The following is a 25,838-nucleotide window of genomic DNA, read 5'->3' on the forward strand; positions in this document are numbered from 1 at the left end:
AAAAAAAAAAAAAAAAAGATCACAAGGCAGAAGGTCAGGGCGAGATCACAAGGTCAGGGCGAAACTAAAATCACTAATGAACTTCCACGTCCCACTGTGTATGCCTTGTCATTGATAAACATTTTAACAGGGTTCAAGAACAGAGAACATATCTGACTAGAATTCTCCAGGCTGGAGTTTTCTAATCCTAGCAAGCCTAGTAGTGCTGAAGGAGACTAGGGCATGTTTCATCTCTATCTACATCTGCATAAGGCAGACACTCCTGGGTGGCCATTTCAGAGGCCTCCTCTGGGAATGCATTCTTTTCCCAGGGCTGTTAATTAATATTCCTCACTGGGGAAAGAATTCAGCTGTTTTTGGTAATAAGAGAAATATGGCTCTGTCCTGCCCAGCCCACAGGCAGCCAGACTTTAAGGTTATGTCCCTTGTTCCCTGAAAATCGCTGTTATCCTATTCTTAAGGTGCCCAGATTTAATATTGTTCAAACACACATGCTCTACAAACAATTTGTGCAGTTAACGTAATCATCATAGGGTCCTGAGGTGATATACATCCTCAGCTTATGAAGATGACGGATTAAGAGATTAAACTAAAGACAGGCATAGGAAATCACAAGAGTGTTGATTGGGGAAGTGATAAATGTCCGTGAAATCTTCATAATTTACGTTCAGAGATTGCAGTAAAGACAGGCATAAGAAATTATAAAAGTATTAATTTAAGGAACTAATAAATGTCCATGAAATCTTCACAATTTATGTTCTTCTGCCATGGCTTCAGCCGGTCCCTCTGTTCGGGGTCCCTGACTTCCCACAACACTGTTGGGCCCTCTTTCCCCTGTCTCCCGACTGCTGCCCTGGCAATATGGTTGTTCCCAGCACTGAAATTAGGCTTGGGTGTATGTTCTACTTCAGGACCCATTGATTGGCGTAACAGTAGGCACATTTTAACCTCTTAGAATCAGTTTTCTCATCTTTAAAAGATCAGTAGGAACCATTTTAGTATGGCACAGGCTTTGAGACCAGACATTTGGTTCAATTTTGGCTTTGCTGTTTCCTAGCTGTATGCCCTTGAGATATGTTTTACTTCTCTGTTTCTCAATTTTTTCATTTGCAAAACAGCAGTGATAATACCACTTAACCTCCTAAGAGTTGTGAGGATGAAATGAGGTAATAAATGTAACATGCTTAGAGCAGCACCTGACTGCTGTGGCTTGGATCTGGAGACCTCGCCAAGTCTCATGTTGAAATTTGATCCCCATTGTTGGAGCAGGGGCCTGCGGGGAGATGTTTGGATTATGGAGGTAGAGCTCTCCCCCATGGTGAATGACTTGGTACCATTCTCAAGGAAGTGAGTTCTCACTCTTAGTTCCCACGAAAACTGGTTGTTGAAAAGAGCCTGGGCTGGGCACAGTGGCTCACACCTGTAATCCCAGTATTTTGGGTGCTGAGATGGGCAGATTGCTTGAAGTCAGTAGACCAGTCTGGCCACCATGGTGAAAATTAGCCAGGCATGGTGGCAGGTGCCTGTAATCTCAGCTACTTGGGAGGCTGAGGCAGGAGAATCTCTTGAACCCAGGAGGCAGAGGTTGCTGAGATCGCGCCATTACACTCCAACCTGGGCAACAAGAGTGAAACTCCATGTCAAAAAACAAAACAAACAAAAAAAAACAATTAGCTAAGCGTGGTGGCATGCACCTGTAGTCCCAGCTATTTGGGAGGCTGAGGCAGGAGAACCACTTAAACCCAGGAGGTGGAGGTTGCAGTGAGCCGAGATCACGCCACAGTACTCCAGCCTGGGTGACACAGCAAGACTCTGTCTCAAAAAAATAAAGAAAAAAAAAAAAAAATCCTGGTGCCTCTGTCTTCTCTTGCTTTCTCTATCTTATCATGTAATGTCTGCACACCAGCTCCCTTCATCTTCAGACATGAGTGGAAGCATCCTGAGGTCTTTTTCAGATGCTGGTGCTGGCACGATGCTTCCTGTACATCCTGTAGAACCATGAGTCAAATACACCTCTTCTCTTTATAAATTAGCCAGCCTCAGGTATTCCTTTATAGAGGTGTATGGTATCTGTGTCACATTTTACCTGTGTGTGTAATTCTTCCTGATGGGAGAATTCAGGGGAGCCACTGTTGTCTTTTTTTTTTTTTTTTTTTTCTTGCCTGGAGATAGATAGTCGCAGGAGAGGAGAAAGAAGCCACCAAGAACTGAACTGTTAGAAAATCCTGACCATGAGTTAATTCATCTATTTGTGTATGACTCCTTCCTCCTTTCTGTCTTTCAACAGACACTTAAAGGTCTGAGTTGATATCCCAAAGAAGGGAACATCCTTTCCAGGGAACTTGTCAACGCCCTAAAAATGACCCCTCAGAACAGGATTTTCAAGAGCCTTCCCTTTGTGCAGTAGATTCCTTCTTTCCTCCTTCTGAGGAGCTGGAATACAGTAGATGAGGCAGGGGCCTCCTGCTTTCTCTAAATATCTTATGTCTAGTTTCCTCTTGAGAGCTACAATTTAGCTTCACTGATTTCTTATATCTGAACCCAAGATGAAACCACCTTTGCTTACTCTTATTGTGAAGATGGACTGGATCTTCTGTTTTTAATAACTTTTTCTCAATCTCTCAAATCCTGCTACTTTATAATTCATAATGAAAGCTCCAGGTATGTTTCCTTAGTTAATTTTTATGAATGTTTTTGGCACTTGATAAATGTTTCTTTGTACCAGTGGAAAAGCATTAGGGACAGAATTCTGTTCTCCTAATTTATTATATTTCTCAATTGCATTCAGAAATGTATTGATCACAACTGCAATTTTGTTGAACTTGGTCTCATTTCATAAAACGAGGTCCATGTAATGAGATGTTGACAATTCTGAGGCCTGGCTCAACACCTCAGATTCCAATTAAAATGTCTAACAGTCTAGCTTGGATGGAGGCTGTAATTTGCATTTGGCTACTACATAAAAGAATCTGGACAGAAAAAGATCTTGTATTGTCTTTTTTGTTCTTTGTGTTTTTCCCTTCTTTAGTCAGAGAAGGCCTATGTTTCCGTGTCTTAGGGTTTTGCTGGGCCAAAAGCAGGTGCTGGTTCTCTTATGGAAGGCTGAAGCCGTACTGGGAAATTTAAATGTCCAGAGGATCTGAGCTGATTTTATAACATTTGAAGTCTCAGGGTATATGACTGTGGTGGAGAATTCCTTGCCAACGAGTAAGGATCTAACAAAATAAGTTTAAAACCAAAGGCCAAAGAAAAATTATCTAAGTTCATGTTCTTATGGCCTGTTTGCTTAAATCACATGGAGGGATCGATTATGCTGGGGAAAGTACAGAGAGGCAAGTATCTCTAAGGATGAGGTGGTTAATGACAGTATCAAGAAAAGGGCTTTCCAAAGGATAAGAAGAGGTACAGGACCAGGCATGGTGGCTCACGCCTGTAATCCCAGGATTTTGGGATGCCAAGGTGGGCAGGTCCTTTGAGGCCAGGAGTTCGAGACCAGCCTGGTCAACACGGTGAAACCCTGTCTACAAAAAATACAAAAATTAGCCAGGTGTGGTGGTGCCTGCCTATAATTCCAGCTACTCAGGAGGCTGAGGCAGGAAAATCGTGTGAACCCAGGAGGTGGAGGTTGCAGTGAGTTGAGATTGCGCTACTACACTTTCATCTGGGTATCAGAGCAAGACTCTATCTCAAAAAAAAGAAGAAGAGGTACAGATTGGCAGGGTCTTGGGATGTGGCACTGGGTGGTTGAAAGATCTCATGGGAGGGAAGACCAGCTGATTGGTCATGGCAGACATTTCTACAATAGAGTCTTGGGCAACCACAGGACTTGGGGCTCTGCTGGAAACCAGCAAGTCTGAAGACCCAGGAGGCCTGTGCTTATGTTTTGTTGTTTCTTTTTTCACTTAGGACCTTTGTGAAATTCATTGAGGGAGCCACCATTATGACTTGAGATGAAATCTGCTGCCATATTGATAGGAGGAGGGCCTGGAATAAGCCTTAGTTTGGAATAAGATTTAGTTTGAATTAAAGACAGTAATACAAAGTGCCACTTCCTGCATGTTTGAGTCAGTGGAGTAAAATTCATTCTTGCCGTGATTCTAGTAGTGAAAAATTGAAAATGATTTTTATGTTGAACAGTGAAGAATAGCTTAAATAAATTATGGCACATGCATACTATCATATGTAGACTTATATTGATTTGCAAAAATATCCTATAGTGTTATATGAAAAATTCAGATTATAGTATAGCCTATGTAGTTTGATCTCACTCTAATAAAACGTAAGAATATGGGCATACATACATGTTTTCATAGAAATATGGGTAGAAAAAGTCTGGAAGTATATACATCAAAATTACTAGTTGTCTGTTATTGAAATTATGAGTGATATCTTGTTCTTATTTGTTAGATTTATTATTAATGAGTGGAATTACCTTATTAATTCTGAAAATAATAAAATATGTCCTAAAAACCTGAGGCCTGAAATGTATTGTTTTTTCTGTTCAGATGGTATTGCAGAAATATGAATAGAAGCAAGGCAGAGCAACTCCTCCGCAGTGAAGTAAGTGTTTGTACTTGTGGGTTTGGCTTAAGGGCAAATAAATTTTAATGAGTCCATAATAAGTAGTTCCACATATCTCTCTTTCTAAATTTGTTCAGCAGTGAGCAAGTCTATGCAAAACTATTCCCAGAGGCTGAGGGAGCTCAGAGACTGAAGAAAGAGGCTGACAAATTCAGTTTCTAGAAAGAAATATTTAATAGGGACTTATAAACAGAAGTAATCATGGGTGGCCCTGTGGCCTCAGGGCAGTTATCCCCACACCTGCCCTCCAGAAAGTATTCTTTATATAGCAAACTTTTAGGGTAAAACGTGCAGCTGGACATGTCTTTAGCCTTTCTTACCAGCACATGTGACCACTGGTGAGGTTAGATAAGCATCTTTATGAAAGCATTGTTTAAACACCTTGCTGCAAACACCTTGGTAAGTGGGGATCGAGCACTGGTCATCACTGTGGTTTCACTTCAAGGTTACATCACTCTTGCCATGTAACAGGCTGTTTTCCTACTCGCTACCCCTTGAAACTGGCCCTTACAACTTCATATGCCCAAAGCCTTGGTAAAATAACCAGTGTGGTTATTGTAGCAGTGGTTTCCCCAGTGTGTCCTGTTACAAAAGAAAACAGCTTATTGAACTTATGCAAGAAACTATATTGCCACAAAATAAGAATACTCACAAATAGCTTCCAAATTTTGGAGAAATCAGGTAGAGAGAATAGTTAATGCCTCAGTTTGGCTCTCAAAATTATACTTTACTCAATTGCTGTAAGCTTTAAATAGTTCAGAACACACAAAAACACAGTTTCTTGACTCTTCTTCAGAGTAGCAGCCTTCCACACAGGTTGTTGTCCATTCACCTTGGAACCGCCATCCACAAACCAAGCAACTCTTGCTTGGTCAGTTGAGAGCTGTTTATTGGGCACTGTAGAATCCAGCAGCTACTCACACAGTTCCAGAGTCAGTCTTTGGGTTAGAGAGGCTCCCTGCTCATGAGTGTCTCCTCCTTGTACCCACCAGATAGTGTGATCCTGTATGAACCATTTCCATTTTATGATGGAACTCTTTTAGATACTGCTATCTCCATTAGAGTGTTCCTCTGACATCACCTGAGACAGCACGGATATTTCAGGTGTCAAGAACATTTTATGTTCTTCAGTCGTAGATGTGGCTATAGTTAGCATCCATAGCAAGGCAGTAAATGCCCCTCTAGTAGAAGTTCTCTAGTCCAGAGTGCCAGTAGTTGTCACTGGGAGGTGCTAACTGGCTTTTGCCATAAGACCTAGTAACACTCAACAAAAGACTATCAGGTAGAAAATTTGTCCCTACCAGCATTCCAACTTTCTCTACACTATGAGCTTGGACAGTCATACTGGCTCCCATTTATCACATCCAATTAATATTGCTTGAAGGGCAGGTTTACATGCCCTCTGTTTTACAGTAGAAGAAACATTCCCCAGTCAAATACAATGTTCATTCCCATAAAACATTTAGATAAAGGAGACACAGCTACTTTACATAAAACCTGTTCAAACATTCCAACTTTCATAGTCTTATAAACCCTTATGTTTTTATGTTTTAGTCCTAGGAACTTCTCTTCTCTACCTCCAGAACATTTTACCCTCTGTTGTGCAGAAGGCTTTAGGTTCCCAGCAGGGGGTTGAGCCAAGGGACCCTGGCCCTTTTGTCAGTCTTTATCTTGATTAACCTGCTTCAGTTTTGCCCTGAAACAATTGTTGGTCAGCCTTATATCATTATAATCTCTGTCTTTTAGCTTTTTACGTTTCTGCAGACTGGAGATATAGCAAAGTAATTCTGGGCTCTTTAATGTTGGGGAACCAGCAGGGGCTCCTTTTGGTCCACACAACCTTCAGTAGTGTTGTATTAAGACCTTTGTTTTAATGCCATTAATTTCCATTTTATTCATTTGATTTTTTAATAACCATCTAAAGATTTCCTTCCTGCTGGGACAAGTTCTGTGACTTTCCTTTCTTTTTCTTCATTCTCTTTCTACCCATTTAGTTTTATCTATATCATTTTTTCCTTCATTTTGAAACAACCTTTAAATAACCTCTGAACTAGAAAAAATGACTTTTTCTTCAGCAAAAGCTCTATCCTATCTTTTATGTAGCCTTCTTCACCAAAAATTCATCTTACTTTCTTTATACACTCTGTATATAGAATTGTTTCTCTTACATCTAGTAGTTTTAATTATATACACTAACTACTATTGTAACTCTTAGTAGTTCTAATTTCCAGTAAAATATCTAGGAAGTGATTAATTTTAATTAAGCTCACATACAAGTCAAACAAGTGTCAAAAACGTCTCAGAAGCAGCAGTTTTATGACCTGAGGCAGAGACAACCTAAACCTGTCTGACTAGTAGATCTAGGCAAAATGTCTGAATTAAATTCTGAAGATGTTTCTATTTTATTTTACCAACAATTTAAAAACTAATTTCATTTACCGGATGTTTTCTTAGATCACATAGAAATGTCACACATATATAACACATATAGACATATAGGCATACAGGCACACAGGAGCAAAACTTATAGCTTTCATAAAGAATTGTCATTGCCACCTTTCAGATAGTTTTCATTTTCCTTTTGTTAGCACAGCATATCCTGTAGCAATTTATTTTTCATCCTGGAAGTAAAAATTGCTTTATCAAGTCCCATGAAAACCTGAGCATAGATGGCTTACCTCATTCTTAATTTTTAGAGAAGCCCCTGGGGCTTTCCACTAACCACCACAAGGTTGTCCCTCCTGGTAAATTTCCTTCATTAGGCCAAACCTCTGTCACAGCCAGAATGATCCAGGCCATAAGGCTACAATTCCCTTGTGTATGTATGCCTTGCATTATGAAGGCGTTGCTGCAGGGCTGGGTGGGTAGTAATGTCACTCATTTTTTTCTGCTTCATTCCTGGCTAGGGAAATATCATCACCCACTGTGTCCCGCAGTTAGACCATCCAAGCAGCCAGGGGTTCCCTAGGTAGTTGTTGCTTTTTATTTTTATTTTTTTTAACTCATTTATGCTGGAGGTTGCAAATTTTTTGTGTGTGAAAAATCAGACCTTTGATGACTTTGAGCCGTAGGATGTAAATAACGCCCACAAGCTTAGTGTTCCAATAATGGAACCCTAGGCATAAATGGATTAAAGCCTAATCAAGTGAAGCGGTGGGAGTAGAGAAGGAAAAAGGAAATCTGCAACTGTTTGTTATCAATTAGTAACAAACACTACTGTTCTAGGACCAGCCAGTAGTTGGTTAAAGGTCTTTGCAGTCTCTGAGTTCTGCAGCAGTGTATTCCCTGGCAGAGGGAGTCTCCTGTAGTGGCCCATCCTTATTTTGCTGCAGTTGTTGCACTTTCACTTTCCTTAGCATGAGGGGCAAGCTTACTCTAATGCTTTCTTCCTGATTGATCATTTGCTGTCTTGACTTTTAGTACTTAAGTATTTGTTTGGTTTTTTTTTTTTTTTGGCTCGAAGTTAGTTATTTTAAAATAGTTTACATTGATACTACATAATGTCTTTTATAAATAAAGCATTAATAGATGTTTAATTCCATTTAGAAATAAATGTGCTGAAATTGCTATACCTTTAAAACGAAATAAAATGAAAGGGTAAAATGTATAGGGGGAACTACCCTGTGCTGAGTAATGGGACCTGGGTCTCCCTGTGACTTTTCTAGCCTACTTTTCACATCTGTAAGAGAAGGAGTTGGACTAGAAGATGATCTCTACAATTCTCTGCATTTCTGATCTAGTTTTCTATTTAGCTATTGTTCCCAGTCTTTTAAACTCATGTTTTCTCATTTTACCTCCTGCTTAGTATCATGCATCAAGATTTTGTTGAGTGCTTGTTTTTGTAGTTGATGTTAAAAAAACAATAGTAGGTGACTTTGGTTAATTCTGACTACACGTAACCATGCCCACAGGATTCTTCCATGCCTCCCTGGAGACCCCACAGTGAGAGGCAGATGTAGCGGAGTGAGTAGCTAAATGGCAGCCTGGGGACCAGATCCTGCCTCTACTACTTACTAGCTGTGTGACCTGGTGCAAATTACCCAGCCAGTCTTTCTGTTTGTCATTTCCTTACCTGCGAAGTAATGTGGGGATAACAATAGTACCTATGTAATAGGACTGTTTTGATGATTAAATAAATTGATATGCTAGAACATTAGAACAGAATAAATTTTCAATAAATAAATGTGTTTGTTTGTTTGTTTGTTTGTTTATTTATATTATTTAAGATAGTTTCTCTCTCTCTGTCTCCCAGACTAGAGTGCAGTGGTGTGATCTTGGCTTACTGCAGCCTCTGTCTCCTGGGTTCAAGCGATTCTCCTACCTCAGCCTCCCAAGTAGCTGAGATTACAGGCATGCACCACCATGCCTGGCTAATTTTTAGTAAAGATGGGGTATTTTTAGTAGAGATGGGGTTTTCCCATTTTGGCCAGGCTGGTCTTGAACTCCCGACCTCAACTGATCTGCCTGCCTCAGCCTCCCAAGGTACTGTAATTGCAGGCATGAGCCACCGTGCCCAGCCTCTGTTACACTTTTTACTGATCGATTATTACAATTATTGTCCCTAATTGTTATCAGGTATTTTTGTGGGACCTTATTTAATTCCATTGTTTTTCCTATGAAGAAGAGTACAATTTGTTTTATTTTTCAACTAATAAAGGACACACTTTTCATCTTAAAGCAATTTAAATACTAGAGATTGATGGTAGTGTTACTGGACAGAGAGGTATTTGAGGTTCGTAGGGTCTATTTCTTGCTTTTCAGCTTGGAACCTGAGAAAGATTTGACCTTTAGTCTTTTAGCATTGTTTCCAACTCTTGATTTGCTCTGCTTAAGTTACTTGTGCCTCCATCTCTCCTTTTGTAAAGGCTGATATTTGGCTGGGTATGTTGGCTCACGCCTGTAATCCCAGCACTTTCGGAGATCAAGGAGGGTGGATCACTGGAGGTCAGAAGTTCAAAACCAAGCTGGCCAACAACATGGTGAAACCCCGTCTCTACTAAAAATATAAAAACTAGCTGGACATGGTGGTGCACGCCTATAGTCCCAGCTACTCGGCTGGCTGAGGCAGGAGAATTCTTTGAACCCAGGAGGTGGAGGCTGCAGTGAGCCAAGATCGTGCCACTGCACTCCAGCCAGCCTGGGCAACAGTGCGAGACTCTGTCTCAAAAAAAAAGACTGATATTTAACTTCAACTTCTAGAGAATTAAGAATTTTTAAATTCATTCTTATAAAAAGCACTGAGACATTTATAGGAAAATTCAGTGTGAATTGAAAATCATACTGAGTCAAGAATCAAAGCTTATAACAAATACAAAAAATGTATGAAATGAAACCCAATCATTAGGAAATATATTTTTCCATGACAGTTTTCCTACATGTCCAGGCCTTACAGGAGTTGCAAAATCTTGTCTCTCAGTTCTGGAAGGGCACTGAGAGATTGTTTGATTGAAATGTCTCACCATTTGTGAGGATTTGTGATTGTGGGGAATTGAGTGCAATTTCTTTAACTACTCTCCTAGCGCAGTAATTTGAAGTACAAAGTCATGTGGGTGGGAGAAACCAAGGGGCCCTATTGGTAAGTTGTGCTTCTTCAAAGCAGATTTTCTGGGAAAGAATAATAATTATAAAATTATAATATTAGGTTCTTCAGTATTCTCCATGGCAATGCTATTAGTAGTTGGAATAAAAAATTTTTTTTCTGAACTTGGATTTTAGGATAAAGAAGGTGGTTTTATGGTAAGGGATTCCAGTCAACCAGGCTTGTACACAGTCTCCCTTTATACCAAGTTTGGAGGGTGAGTAATCCTGCCATTTTTTTTTTTTTTAAATAATTTAGAGTTTTTGCATGAACTTCCCATGTAGTTTATATGGATTCCTAATTTTCATAAAAATATGCAGCATTTCACCATTAAAAAGAAAACCTGAACTTGATTTCTGAAGTGTATATACTGTTTTTTGTATTTATATTTTCAGTAATTTTCCCTATAGTTTTTCATATGTATTTGTTGAGTATGGCTATAATAACTTTAGTAACATTCAACAAACATTTATAGTGAACGGTACTGGTCACTAAGGATAAAATCATGAGCAAAGGATGCAGAGACCCTGTCCACCAGTAGGTTAGTAGATGCTACAGCCCAGTAACAGACAGTGATGGTAGTAAGTGCCATGTGGGAGGGTAATGTGTGTGTGTGGTAGGTTTGGGGGTGGGGAATGGTAAACAGCCTAGGCACATCTTGAGTTAGTCATGAACGCTCTCCCAAATGACATCCAGGCTGAGACCTGAGAGGTGAGCAGGAAAAACTCAGAGGGAGGGGACGGAGTGTTTCTCACCAGGAAATTGCCTGGACCTAGAGGGGAGAGAGGATGTGGTGAGTTCAAGTCACTGAAAAGTATGTTGTAGCTGTGTGGTAGAATGGGAGCAGAGTGAAGGGAGGAGAGAGAAGCCTGAGAGTTGAAGCAGAGGCAAGTTCATGTGAATGTCAATAAGTCTGAGCTTTACCCTAAGAGCAACAGGAGTCATCTTGAAAGCATTTTTAGCAAGAGAGGACTAGAGAAGATCTCTGCTCTAGAAAGGTACCTAAAGTTGAATGTTTAAAAGTCTAATTTATTCGCTATTGGCGATTTAAGTATTCTAGACATTTGTAAGTTTATGCAACAGCAGGAACAAAAAGCAGTAGCTGCTAATAGCTACGTTAAGACTTCCAGCTGTTGGTAAGTGGAATTCATAAATGTTCTCTTTCCAAATCTCATGCAAAGGGCCATGTGTGTTTTCAGTGAGTACTTTAAAAACTTTGACATGCTAATATGAAAGACGAAGCTAAGAAGAACATAGGGGAAGTAAAATTTGTGCCAGGAATAGAGGGAATCATATGGATAGATGCTGTGGTTGCCCTTGTAGAAAACACCTTAAGAATGAAGTTCTATTATTTCAACTTGGTTCTGACACATTTTGATTTTTGTTCTAGAGAAGGTTCATCGGGTTTCAGGCATTATCATATAAAGGAAACAACAACATCTCCAAAGAAGTATTACCTAGCTGAAAAACATGCTTTTGGCTCAATTCCTGAGATTATTGAATATCATAAGCACAATGCAGCAGGTAAGTGAGCTGTGAAAACCTACTTCAAATATAAGGTTGTGATTAAAATGATCAGATACTGTGATTAATTCCTTGAGCAGTTTTATTTTATAGTTAGTTCATTGTAAAATGTGGTTGATTTAAAATTACTGCATATTAAAGGAATAATATATACAAAGAATAATTAGAAATAATGTCAAGTTTTATAAAAAGCTCTGTCTTGACCTTAGGACATGAGTTATTCCATTGGTATATAGCAAATGTTCACATTACATTTATACACTGTTGGTGGGAGTATAAATTAGTTCCGCCATTGTGGAAGACAGTAAGGCAGAAACACCATTCAACCCAGCAGTCCCATTACTGGGTGTGTACCCAAAGGAATATAAATCATTCTATTATAAAGACACATGCATGTGGGTGTTCATTGCAGCACTGTTCATAATGGCAAAGACATGGAATCAACCTAAATGTCCATCAGTGATAGACAGGATAAAGAAAATCTGGTACATATACAGCATGGAATCTGTGAAGCCATCAAAGAAGAATGGGATCATGTCCTTTGCAGGGAGGCCATTATCCTTAGCAAACTAACACAGGAACAGAAAACCAAATACCACATGGTCTCTCTTGTAAGTGGAAGCTAAACAATAAGAATACATGGTCACACAGAGGGGAACAACACACACTGGAGTCTTTTGTAGGGTAGAGGTTGGGAGGACGGAGAGGATCAGGAAAAACAACTTATGGGTACTAGGCTTAATACCTGGGTAATGAAATAATCTGTATGGCAAACCCCCATGACACAAGTTTACCCATGTAACAAACTTGCACTTATAACCCTGAACTTAAAAGTTAAAAAAAGTTCACATTTATGTGGTATATATGTCCTTGATACTAACGTCCAAGATATGTCTATTTCAGAATAGTCACAGAAGATACCAGATAAACCAGGATTCAGTCCTATGCTGTAGGTTTCCAGAGAGTAGAGTAATCATATCCTACAAGTTAACCATCTTCTTGAATCTCTGGTACACTACCACCAGAGTGGGAACAAACTGAATACCAAAAAATAACAGAAACGAAACGACATTTATGAAAATTAAAGTTCCACAGGATTATATAGAAAGATTTCCAGCCTTTGACTTTAAAAATGTAACTGGGCAGGGATAGCCAAGTGCTTCACCCAACTTATGAAAAATTTTGAAATTTTATTGAAGGCACCCTTTGCAAAGCCTGCTATTTTGTGACTGTTCACTTTTTTTCAGGTAATAATAATGGTTATTTAGATAAAATTTATATACTATAAAGCCCACCCATTTAAAGTATACAATTCAGTGGTTTTTAGCATATTTACAGAGTTGTGCCAACTATCAGCATAATCTAAATTTTTTTTTAAAGAACGTTGTCATCATCCCAAGAAGAAGTTTTGTATCAAATAATTGTCACCCCATCCCCCTTCACCAGCCCAGCCCCAGGCAACCATTAACATACTTTCTGTCTCCCTTATAGATTTGCCTATTCTGGACATTTCATATAAATGGAATTATAGAATATGTGGTCTTCCGTGACTAGCTTCACTGACTTAACGTAACTGTTGTTGACGTTGTCATGTTGTAGTATGTAGATGCATTCCATTCCCTTTTTTAAAAACATACATCACGAGTTTACTGAAATAATCAGATAATATAAACAAAATGAACAGGGCTTGACACATAGTAATTGCACAATAACTTCTACTTATTATTGAGTCACAACCCAGAGCCTAACACAATATTTGTGGAATGCTTAGGTTCTCAGGCCAGCATACAAGTCTACATTTAACTCTTAAGTAAAATAACAGTTTCAAATTGAGTATAATAATGCTCAATGTTGAGACGGGATCAACCCCTCTATCTTCAAATATAGGGGGAATATCTTACCATCCACCTGTTGTGTTAGAAAGTCGTGCTTCATCTACTTATGGAAGCCAAGACACAGCCTAGATATGTAAAAACTATAGGTAAAATGAGGTTAAGGAAAAAATTTGCTGACAATATCACTAGGAATTCTAGACAATGTAAATTGACATTAATGTTTATTGCTGTGATGGACTTCCTGAACACATTGTTAGAAATTGGTTTGTGGCCAGGTATAAAAATAATAATTCATTGTATGGATTTTGTTTATTATTCATCAGTTGATGGACATTTGGGTTGTTTCCACATTAGTTCTCTTATGAATAATGCTTCTGTAAACACCTGTACACCAGTTTTTGCGTGGAAATATGTTTTCATTTCTTTTGGGTATTTACCTAGTTATGGGTATGCTGCGTCATATGGTAACTCTGTGTTTAACATTTGAGGAACTGATTTCGTATCAATTTATATCTCATTCTGTTGTTTTCTTTTTTGGTGTTTTTGCTCCCTAAATTTTTCTTCCGTATTCCTGTATAAGTTTTATTCTTCACTGTCATCTCAATTCATTCAACAAACATGTATCAAGTGCCTACTGCATGCCAGAAACAGAGCCAGACTTTGGGGAGACTGTGGTGGACTAGGTGTAGTAACTGATCCTGATTTTCCGAGACCCTACCACTTGTGGGGAGACAGAGAAGTACATAATGATTTTAAATTGCTTTGAAATATCTTGTAGTAGAGGAAATACAGAGTGCTATGGGTGTTTTTGGAAGAGACACCTCCTGTTTCTTATTTAGTGCTGTATGCAACTTGGGTTAAAAGATACACACTGATTTCCAGTAGTTGGTATTCCGAATTGTTGCTATCTTAGAGCCCGATTTTTATGCTAAGATTGCTAATACTGAGTCATGTCAGGTGAATAACTTTCATTTTTAGCAGACTAATATAATTCCCTTTCATAGTTCAGCTCTCATATTGGAAAAGAACGTGAAATAACTGTTAGAAACCTTTTAACATCCTTTAAAATATTTGGAAAAAGAGAAAGTTAGCATGGTGCCTGTTAAACACTGTAGTATTTAAAAGAAAATATTTGTTGAATGAATAAAAGCATATAGCACAGTGCTGTATGTACACACAGAGGATGCGCAGTAAATGAATAAATGATGAATTTTGTAAGTGAGTTTCCTGTAGCATGTGACCAAGCAGAATGATTATGAATGAGTTTGACTGCAACGCTTTCTTTGATTATTAGGACTTGTCACCCGGCTTCGGTACCCAGTTAGTGTGAAAGGGAAGAATGCACCCACCACTGCAGGATTCAGCTATGGTAACTCTTATTTTGTGGTTGCGTGAGCTGATTTTCCTTAAAAAGAATCCATTGTCATAAGATAAATTTGGATGTGTACTATTTCACATACTGGAATTGTTTTCATAAGTTTATAGTATGGGTTTTTAGGTAATTATACTTAAGACCGTAGCAGCCTAGGTATTATATTTTCATCATTATTCATAATTCCATAGAAAACTTTCTGTCAGTAAAAAAATAAGCATTATCGTGTTAACATCTAAAATAAATCAAAGCCCTTCCTGGTTCTCACCAGCTTTATTGCTTACAAGAACGTGAGTAAGGATGAAGGTAAGAAAGAAAGCTTCCAACTTAATGGTCTTTGTCGCTTCTGACAAAAGCCTTTAAAACAGCAGATTACATTATTTCCAACTTGATGGAATTGAAAAAGAAAAAAAAACAACAACAAACCTGAGAAGGGAGAGTGGTAAAGAAGGAAGTGTTTGTTTGACAAAAGTACCTTTAACTTTCAGGCTATATTATTATTATTATTATTATTATTATTATTATTATTACTATTATTATTTGTGCAGAATTGTCTTGCCTTCTTCATTTCACATTGGTTAGAAGGGATTCATCCTCCCCACCTGTGGCAGTTCAGATGCAGGTTTCAAGTCTCTTCTGTGTTTTACCAGGAATTATTACAGTGTTATCCTGTAATTTTGAGGTTGATCTTGGTTATAGGTTCTTTTTCCCCTCTCTGATTCATGCTATGTTTTCCTTTTTAAATATGAACATTTTCCCCTTCTGTCATGCAGAGAAGTGGGAGATTAACCCTTCAGAACTGACCTTTATGAGGGAATTGGGAAGTGGACTGTTTGGAGTGGTGAGGCTTGGCAAATGGCGAGCCCAGTACAAAGTCGCAATCAAAGCTATTCGGGAAGGTGCCATGTGCGAGGAGGACTTTATAGAAGAAGCTAAAGTGATGATGTAAGTGGTGATCATCTTTCTGGCTCACCTTTTTGTATTAAAAAGTGGCCCCTCACCAAAAACTTGGTAGTTTCTTTTCCTATAGTAACTATATATGTGTATGTCTTCCTTTCCAGGAAACTGACACACCCGAAGTTAGTGCAGCTTTATGGTGTATGCACCCAGCAGAAACCAATATACATTGTTACCGAGTTCATGGAAAGGGGCTGCCTTCTGAATTTCCTCCGACAGAGACAAGGTCATTTCAGTAGAGACGTGCTGCTGAGCATGTGTCAGGATGTGTGTGAAGGGATGGAGTATCTGGAGAGAAACAGCTTCATCCACAGAGATCTGGTAACCCTAGCTGCCCACATTCCCACTCATTGGCTGAATTCCTTTGTAACACTGGCTCAGCAAATGTGCAATGATGTGTTAATAGCCAATTTTTGTTCTTAACAATCTTTCACCATTATTTTTAAAGTTGGTAAATTTAACTTGCCCTGTAATTTTAAAGGAAAGATCTTTATTCAGTCTAATTATTTACCTAGTTAATATCTCCAAGCAAGTTTCCATGTTTTAATTTTTTGATCTCCATAAGAATCCCATGAGATAGCTACTCACAGTGGATTCTCTTACCATCACTCTTGTACAGATGAGAAAATTAGCTTTAGGGAAGTGAAATGGCTTGCCTCCTGTGATAAGTAGGGAAGTTGCGGTTGGCCTTGACTTTCTAACTAGATCCCAAGTTCTTTTCCACTTCATACACTATAAACAGAAACTATAAGAGAAATCCTTTGGATTTTTAAAAAAATCTCTCAAATCACTGGGAAAACATGGAGGTTCATGTTAACTTCTCAAAATACCAGAAAAAAAAAATCTGTTACCAGTTCTAAATTGTTGTGATGGAGACAATTTTTCCCTTCTCACCTGTTCTCACTCTCTCCTCCATTCTTCTTTTCCTTCTGTTTTTCTTCTCTACCTGTTCTTTACAAATGCTTTCAGCATATTAGCAGCAGTGTCTGTCCCCTGAAAATAATCAGCTGAAAATGCTTGCTTTCAGCATATCAGTAGCACTGTCTGTCTCCTGAAAGAAAATAATTCTTTCACCAAGAAGGGTGTAATTTTCATTTGGGACTTCCTCCCATATTTTAGTTTTAGCTTTCTAGTGATAAAGCATGGACACATTTTTTTAGAAAGCAGAAAAACCTAAAAAAATTTTTTTTTCCTTTGAGACAGGGTCTCACTTTGTCTTCCAGGCTGGAGTGCAGTGGCGTAATCTTGGCCCACTGCAGCCTCAACCTCCCGGGTTCAAGCGATCCTCCTGCCTCAGCCCCCAAGTAGCTGAGACTATAGGCATGTGCCACCATGCCTGGCTAATTTTTGTAGAGATGGGGTTTCGCTGTGTTGCTCAGACTGGTCTCAAACTCAAGCGATCTGCTCAAGCGATCTGCCTGCCTCAGCCTCCCACGTGCTAGGATTACAAGTGTGAGCCTCTGCGCCCAGCCTTAGCAAAACATTTTTTAAAGTTAGCAGTCACCTTAGACAGACATTGTTCTGATAAGTATTTTACAAATAAACTCGTTTAATCATAATTCTGGGAAGTAGATTTTCTTATTATTCCCTTTTTACAGATGAGGAAACTGAGGTGCAAATAGGATAAAATAACTTACCAATGGACAAGTGAATTGTAGAGCCAGGATTTGAACCCGGGCAGCTTGGCTCTAGGGTCCCTACCTAACTACTATGCTATGCTCTCTAGAATTAAAGCATATTAGAGAGTTGAAGATTTGGAGATGGAACACTTGATTTCCTAGGTGTGTTTTGGGATACTTACCTTATCTTAGATTCAGTTTCGGTGTCTATAAATTGTGGGTTATAATGTTGTTTGGCTTTCAAGACTGTTTTAAAGATCACATTATTTGACTGGGGCAAAGGGCTTTGTAAAATATACATGCTATAGATAGCATCAGTTATTGTTATCATTATGTCAGGGATGACGAAGAACATCTCTGTCAATCGAAACTCGTAAACTAAGAACCTTTGTCTGTTTTGTCCTTACAAAACTGATAAAAACTGAATATCTACATCGGTGTGGCAGATTACACCTTCCAGACAGATGATATTTTGGCAAAAACGATTCTCATATTTCTGTGCCTATGATATTGGTATTACTATGGTAGGTTTGTGTCACCCCTTATGGGAAACTTCGGATGCTCTTGTCTTCTTGGTAAAGAATCCTGTTGACCATCCAGCGCAGGCATTGTGGAGTTGTGAAGTGTTTTCGTAGGAAGATGCAGGCAGTCCAGGGAATGGGCATTAACTCTCATTTTATAAGAGACTTTTTTTTTTTTTTTGAGACAGAGTCTCACTCACCCAGGCTGGAGTGCAGTGGCGTGATCTTGACTCACTGCAAGCTCTGCCTCCCGGGTTCACGCCATTCTCCTGCCTCAGCCTCCCTAGTAGCTGGGACTACAGGCACCTGCCGCCATGCCCAGCTAATTTTCTTTGTATTTTTAGCAGAGATGGGGTTTCACCGTGTTAGCCAGGATGGTCTTGATCTCTTGACCTCGTGATCCGCCTGCCTCGGCCTCCCAAAGTGCTGGGCATGAACCACCATGCCCGGCCTATGAGACTCTTAAAATGCACTCAGCAAGAAGGAACCGCATAGTGCAATTGCCGCATAGAGAAAATAGAATTATGAACAGTCAGGAAGAAAGAAAAACACACCTTGGTCTATGGGTTATGGTATTAAAATATTATTGGCCTGGTGTGGTGGCTCACGCTTATAATCCCAACACTTTGGGAGGCCGAGGCGGGCAGATCACGAGGTGAAGAGATCGAGACCATCCTGGCGAACATGATGAAACCCTGTCTCTACTAAAAATACAAAAAACAGCCTGGTGTGGTGGCGGCCGCCTGTAGTCCCGGCTACTTGGGAGGCTGAGGCAGAAGAATCACTTGAACCCAGGAGGCGGATGTTGCAGTGAGCCGAGATGGCACCACTGGACTCTAGCCTGGTGACAGAGCAAGACTTGGTCTTAAAAAAAAAAAAAAAAAAAAAAAAGTCATCATGTCTTCCTTCTGAGAAATACCATGTCTTTCTGTCAAGCTATTTTCTTGAACCTTGTAACCTTGAAGAATGTGCAAGAAAATATAAATTAAATAATCCACAATTGTATTTGACCTATCTTGTACATCATGTTATAATATACTGGGAACATAAATGAAAAAGCGAACTGTATTCACACATAGCTGTTCTTTTGGAGACCGAGTCTTGCTCTGTCGCCCAGGCTAGAGTGCAGTGGCATGATCTCTGCTCATTGTAACGTCCGCCTCCCAGGTTCAAGCAATTCTGCCTCCAGTCCCAGGTAGCTGGGGCTACAGTTGTGTGCCACTACACTTGGCAAATTTTTTTGTATTTTTAGTAGAGACGGGGTTTTGTCATGTTGGCCAGGCTGGTCTCAAACTCCTGACCTCAAGTTTTCCACCCGCCTCAGCCTCCCAAAATGTTGGGATTACAGGCGTGAGCCACTGCACCCAGCCTGTTCTTTGACTGGGATGAGATGACCAATCACTGAGCAGAAATATTGGTTAAGAGATTGGTCACCCATCATTGTGAGAACTGGATTAAGGACTTCAAGAGATGTTCTCATTGTCAGTAAGAAAACTGGATAGTTTAATAAGAACAGGTCTGGGAGGGAGAAAAGTGAGTTGACTCTTCTATTAGCCCTTGTTTAAGAATGACAGTTGGCCAGTGTGGTGGCTCACACCTATAATCCTAACACTGGGGGAAGCTGAGGCAGATGGATGAGGACAGGAGTTCAAGACTAGCCTGGCCACAATGGTAAAACCCCGTCTCTACTAAAAATACAGTAATTAGCTGGGTGTGATGATAGGTGCCTGTAATCCCAGCTATTCTGGAGGCTGGGGCAGAAGAATCACTTGAACCTGGGAGGTGGAGGTTGCAGTGAGCCAAGATTGCGCCACTGCACTCCAGCCTGGGCGACAGAGGCAGACCCTGTCTCAAAAAAAGAAAAAAAAAAAAAGACAATTGGTAAAGATTATGCAATAATGCCTTATTGCAATATGACTTTCTGACCTGCCTTTCTATTCATTTTTTCAAATACACAATGGAAATACTTCCATAGGGGTAAAAACAACTTATTAAAGGACATTTCCACTCTCTGCAAATGTTGACTAGGTTACACTAAATTTAATATGAACAGAACTTATATTTTCCTACTTAAATGGTGGAATTTTTAAACTAATATACCATCATAATGTTGTTTTCCAGGCTGCCAGAAATTGTCTAGTAAGTGAGGCGGGAGTTGTAAAAGTATCTGATTTTGGAATGGCCAGGTATGTCCAAGTATATGTGGTTTTAGGTGATGTTTGCATTTTTTTGGTGGAATTAATAAGTGTGGGAATAATTTGCAATGACGAAGCAGAAAGGAAATCTTGTTAACTGGTTCTCAGATTAAAATAAGTATATATTGTGATGTTAGTAGTTCTCTCCACTAGGTGGTAGTATAGCCTGTTAAATATACTATATTTCCTGGTGTGGATTAGATTTCTAGAATCTTTTGTTTTCACAAAAACGTATTTGGTGGTGAGGTTCTTAGTATGTCCATGTCTGCAGTGTTTTTCTTCTCTTAATTTTTATAATTTAATAGTATTATAAAATACCTTTAAAAGGTATTTAGTTTATTTTTTGTCGCTTCTTCCTCTGTCTGTCTATTGATTCATCCATACATCCACCCATTAAAAATCAGGTGCCTGCTGCGCGCCAGGCATAATGATAGGCTGAACCATATTAGAGAATAAGACCTACAAGTCCTTGCCCACACGCAGCTTACATTCAGGAAGAAGGTGAATCAGAAGACCTGATAAAGTTACATGATTGAGCGGGGTCGATACTGGTAAACTGTGGCTCTCAGTCTGACCCACACTTCATTTGGGTTTCACATTTTTAAATGGATGCAAAAATGAAAAGAATATTATGACATGTAAAAAAAATCTGAAACTCCAATGTCACTGTCCATAAAAATAGTGTGACTGAGACATAGCCTCGCTCATTCATTTAGGTGTTACCTGTGACTGCTTTCCCGCTACAGATGCAGAGTCGAGTAGCTGTCTTGGGGACTGTATGGCCTGCCAGATCTGAAATATGTGTTATCTGGCCCTTTACAGAAAAGTTGACTGATCCCTGTAATACAGATAATTTGAGGTGGTGCCGAGTGACAATGCAGGGCAAGAATGAGGGTGGCTACTCGATCTGATGTTCAGGACGACCTCTTTGCGATAGGGAGATTTGTTTGGAGACAAGAAGGTAGGAAGTAGCCAGTATAGGTGAAAATAAAAGGATAAAATATTTCAGGTAGGAAGAAAAAGTGAAAAAGCTTGAAGTCTGGGACACGTCTGGCCTGCTCAAAGAATGAAAAAAGCGCTAGGGTAGCTGGCCAACGGGCAGCGCCAGGAATGCTTATAAATGCAGGCAAGGACCAGGCCATGTAGGGCCAGGTTTAACTCCTAAGGAAACTCAGGCCCAGGGAGATTAGAAAACTGTTACTGTCAGAAATGGGACCAGAACTTCCAACTCTTAGGATATTAATTACCCAGTGCTCTTTATTTGCTTTTATATAAAGATACTATATATTTGGCAGGCTATCGGCCACTTTCATATGTTCAATCTTCATATGTTAGGCTTTCAGAAAATCTGCACTTTTGTATCAACCACTCAAAAACACTCTTTATACCCTAAAGTCAGACTCCCCTGGCTGACAGTTTGATCCAGCCCATAGTGGCATTGTCTGCCAGCCAGCAGCTGGCTTTGTGCTGAGTCATCATCTTTGTCTACAGAGCAAAGGACGTTTGTGCAATTCTTTGAAAATTTTCTCATGGAAGCTTTTAGAAATTAATGGTATATTCACATGTAATACAGAAATACATTCCTTTTGTAAATATGTGCTGCCCACCTTACAGAAAGGGCTGAAGTCTTTTCATCTACCAACCCTAATCAAGGATTCTCCCCCAAAGTTAGCCACTGTTAACAGTTTTTGTATGTTCTTCCAGAAGGACATAGTATGTTCACATAAAAAAGTTATATAGTATTGTTTTGAGTGCATGTATGTATGTGGGGATGTTATGTATAAATGCATACTCCACTGTTTACATGTGGCATTTTGTGTTGTGTTTTTGTTTGTTTGTTTTTTGCATTTGCCATTTTCATATGCTATAGTTTTAAATTGTGCTCTGTGGAATTGTGAGGGCTGAAAGCATGTGTGTTTCTAGATGCTTTATACCACTTCCTCTGGAGCAGCTCTGCTTTAGATTTTTTACATATGGGGCCTGTGGGTAAAATTTTATTTAAAGAACAGAATTGCTTACAAAGAAAAGCTTGCAAAGTACTTTATGATACATTGTCTCTATTGCCTTATAAAAAGAAAGAAAAACAGAAAAATCAAAGTGCAGATGGTAATGTGGTGATGCATCCATCTCATGCACTTAAATTAAGCTGAGAGGAAGTTGGAAATCACCAGGTGTGGCCACTGAGGTGAACATTTAGCTTCAACCGGATGCTTGTTGGACTTCAGTCAACTGTGTTTTTGATTGCAAGGGGAAAAAAATGAAAGAACAAGTAGAAAATGCAGATTTTTCTTCAGAGGTGTAAGCCCATGGTGTGTCTTACTCTAGGTATGTTCTGGATGATCAGTATACAAGTTCTTCTGGTGCTAAGTTTCCTGTGAAGTGGTGTCCACCTGAAGTGTTTAATTACAGCCGCTTCAGCAGCAAATCAGATGTCTGGTCATTTGGTAAGATCCATGGTCCATGTTTCCTCATGTCCGTCCGCCCTGAGGAGGAAGTGGATACATCCATTTGGTAATCCTTATTCTTTTCCAGGTGTTTTAATGTGGGAAGTATTCACAGAAGGCAGAATGCCCTTTGAAAAATATACCAATTATGAAGTGGTAACCATGGTTACTCGAGGCCACCGACTCTACCAGCCGAAGTTGGCATCCAACTATGTATATGAAGTGATGCTGAGATGTTGGCAGGAGGTATAGATTTTTTGTGGGCTTTCTTTTTGAATCTTTTAGGGATTGGGCTTGGTAAATAGACAACATGCAGTCTTTATAGCCTAGTGAGGTGGTGCGTGCTTTATAGTGATTTCAAGCTCTAGGTAGGAAGCCAACCCTCTCAACTCAACTTCTGAATAACGGGAAGAAGAATGTAAAGATGTGGAAAATGCTAATAACTACCTCGATACATTCAGGCTGCTTCCTCACTCGCAAGTGGGACTCCTTCCATAGTTGCCTGAGCTAGGGACTTGGGGAATACACCTGGAGAAGTAGCTCTTTTTTCACTGGGTCACTTGTAGAGTTGAAATATTTTTTTTTTTTTTACCAGAGTTGGTTTCTTTCTCTAAACCTCAACTTTCCGAGGTCTTTGGAAGTATTGAAATGTCACCTCCTAAAAGAGGTTAGATACCAAATGACTTCTGAAAGACAGTAACATTAGCTCACATGTATTATGTACCAAGCACTATACTTAGTGTTTTGGATTTAGTTCTCAAAGCAACACTTTGAGGTGGAGACACTTTGTGTCACTCTGTAGATGAGAAGATTAAGGGTCATGAGGTTGCTGCTTGCCTGGGGTCACTTAACTACAGAGCAGTATAGGCCTGTCTGACTCCAAAGTCCAGGGTCTCAACCACTGGCTGTACTGCCTCCCCAAGAGTTGATTGGGATGGGCATAGACATTCTGGGCAGGAAGTGGTGCTAAAGGGAGAGAGAACAGCTTGAGCAAAGGTAAGGAGGTGGTTATAAACACGATGTTTGTGCACGACAGTGGAGATAGTGGCCCTATTTAACAGACAGCCCATGTGAGGGATTTTGTGGGGAATAAAATTGGGTGACAAGAGGGTGGGGGAGTGGCAGATTATAGAAGGTCCTATAAATTTGCAGGACTTGATTTCACAGGCATGTCTCTTGAAGAGAGACATGAAAGCAGTGTCTTAGAAAGGTTAGCCTAGCAGCAGTACATGCAGGGTAGATTAGGGTAGAGAGACAAGACCCCTCTGGAGATGCCTGTATGTCCCAGTCCCAAAGCAGTGAAGCCTCTCTGTAATATGCTATGTTTAGGAGTTGGAGCAGTGAAAGGTTTTTTGGAATGGATTCTGGAACCTACAGCTTCTCTTTGACTTTTAATTGTAGAAACCAGAGGGAAGGCCTTCTTTTGAAGATCTGCTGCGCACAATAGATGAACTAGTTGAATGTGAAGAAACTTTTGGAAGATAAGTGATGTAACCAGTGGCTCCCAGATTCCAAAGTGCAAGGAAGGATGGGCACTTTGTGGCTTTTAATTTATTGAGCACTTGGACATGTAGATGGTTTTACTTGTAAAGTGGAAACACATAAAGAATTTGCTTCTAGACGGAATCTCCCAGAGTGTTTCCACTTAGAAACACTCTGTTGCCTTAGAAATGGTGATTAAAATCACTCATTTCTATTCATTCCTCAGGCACTTGAGTGACAGTTGTTTACCAGGCACTGTGTATAGCCCCAGGGTTTGGCCATTTAGGGGTGCACACATGGGACCATGTTAGCTGATGCCAGTTGAAGGCCAGGGTATTTGGGAAGGGGAAGGGTATTAGAGTCATGACCCAGCAACCCTTCTTTTTCCCTTTGACTTCTACAGAAATCTGGGCCTGAGACATTGTCTACAATTGGGTTCTAGATAAATCAGGAACCCACCTAAATAAGTACCCATCTTTTGTTTTGAAAACATCTCAGTTTTCAAGACTGCTCTTAGTATTACATGAACAATATTTGTATGCTGTATATATTGTAAACATATGTAATATATAAAGTTATATATTTATAAGAAACACGAGTTGTCTTTTAATTGAAACTTTTAATCCTGTAGTATATGAGCTCACCTTCTTAGGACTAGAGACTGTGCCTAACAGCTGTTAATTCATTTCCCCCTGAACATCAAATATACCTGAAGAGAAGAAAGTCTAGACTCTTCTATGAGTAACACCCCCTCCTCACTCAGGTAAATGTGTCTGGGGATGCCTGTCCAGCTTAACCACGTGCATTTGGCCTATGTAATCCTGCCCATGGTGGCCGCAGCTAATCAGAATCAGATGGAAAATTAAACTAGGTAATCTACTTCTAAGCCTTAAGAATATTCCCTGGGGCACAGGCACTATAATTGGAAGTGCTGGGCTCTAGGGCAGAAGGATCAGGTGACGTTCACAACAAAGTTTGCCCCCACCTCACGCAGGGCCCAGAAGCACCCCAAGTTGTGGTGGAGGATCCAGGAAGCTACCAAGAGAAACAGCGAGCATGGTATTCTGAGCTGGCTCCCGCACGTTTTTCAGGAGGTCTGGTTGGACTTGGGTTCCTGGATGGGTAGGACTGTTGTACCTCACAGGAGACCCTGCTGTCAAGACTGTGTGTGGATTTCTCACCCTTAGAAGCTCTACTAAAACATCAATGGAGTTAGGGCCTGCCTTTTTTCCTCGTGAGCACCAAGGAAAAGAAATTATCTTGGTTACGTGAGTGCCAGCGAAAAGAAACTATATCAGTCACCCAGAGACTGTTTATTGCCCAACGCGTTATTCTTGCTATTGGTGGGGTAACTAGCTGAGGAAGACACAGTGCCTTCCCTTCAGGAGTTCCGTCTCCTCTGGAGGCTGCGATGGTCTGCTCTGGAGCATTGGGTGAACACACAGACTGGCTGCTCTGGGCAGCACCTTCACTTTGACCCTGGAGAACCATTTCATTTCATCCTGGCCAGTCTAGAGTCTGTGCAGCAGGCAGTCCATCCACTGAAGGCTGTGTTTTTTCTTTTCCTGTGCCCCTTGTAATGGAAGAAAGTAAACTGCTTATTCTGAGCCTTATCACAATCTGCCACTTTCCTTCTCGTCTACCTGTTTAACCATACCCCCATGACAAAAACATGCACAACTTTTTTTTTAAGTTCCAGGGTACATGTGTAGGATGTGCAGGTTTGTTAC

At 39.9% G+C, this 25,838-nt stretch overlaps 1 protein-coding gene across 1 annotated transcript in view; it reads left to right on the forward strand.

The window, feature by feature from the left end:
* TEC (tec protein tyrosine kinase) overlaps positions 1-24,142 on the forward strand; it is a 136,923-nt gene extending 112,781 nt beyond the window's left edge. Inside the window, exons 9-18 of the mRNA XM_011973053.1 lie at positions 4,506-4,560; positions 10,297-10,376; positions 11,550-11,683; positions 14,813-14,887; positions 15,664-15,835; positions 15,952-16,168; positions 20,109-20,173; positions 22,508-22,626; positions 22,715-22,872; positions 24,028-24,142. Of these exons, the coding sequence (XP_011828443.1) occupies positions 4,506-4,560; positions 10,297-10,376; positions 11,550-11,683; positions 14,813-14,887; positions 15,664-15,835; positions 15,952-16,168; positions 20,109-20,173; positions 22,508-22,626; positions 22,715-22,872; positions 24,028-24,111 (1,159 nt within the window). The 3' untranslated portion in view covers positions 24,112-24,142. The remainder of the gene's footprint in view (positions 1-4,505; positions 4,561-10,296; positions 10,377-11,549; positions 11,684-14,812; positions 14,888-15,663; positions 15,836-15,951; positions 16,169-20,108; positions 20,174-22,507; positions 22,627-22,714; positions 22,873-24,027) is intronic.
* The last annotated feature ends 1,696 nt before the right edge of the window (positions 24,143-25,838 follow it).

Source organism: Mandrillus leucophaeus, unplaced genomic scaffold (assembly GCF_000951045.1).
Source record: "Mandrillus leucophaeus isolate KB7577 unplaced genomic scaffold, Mleu.le_1.0 Scaffold1337, whole genome shotgun sequence".
NCBI lineage: Eukaryota > Metazoa > Chordata > Mammalia > Primates > Cercopithecidae > Mandrillus > Mandrillus leucophaeus.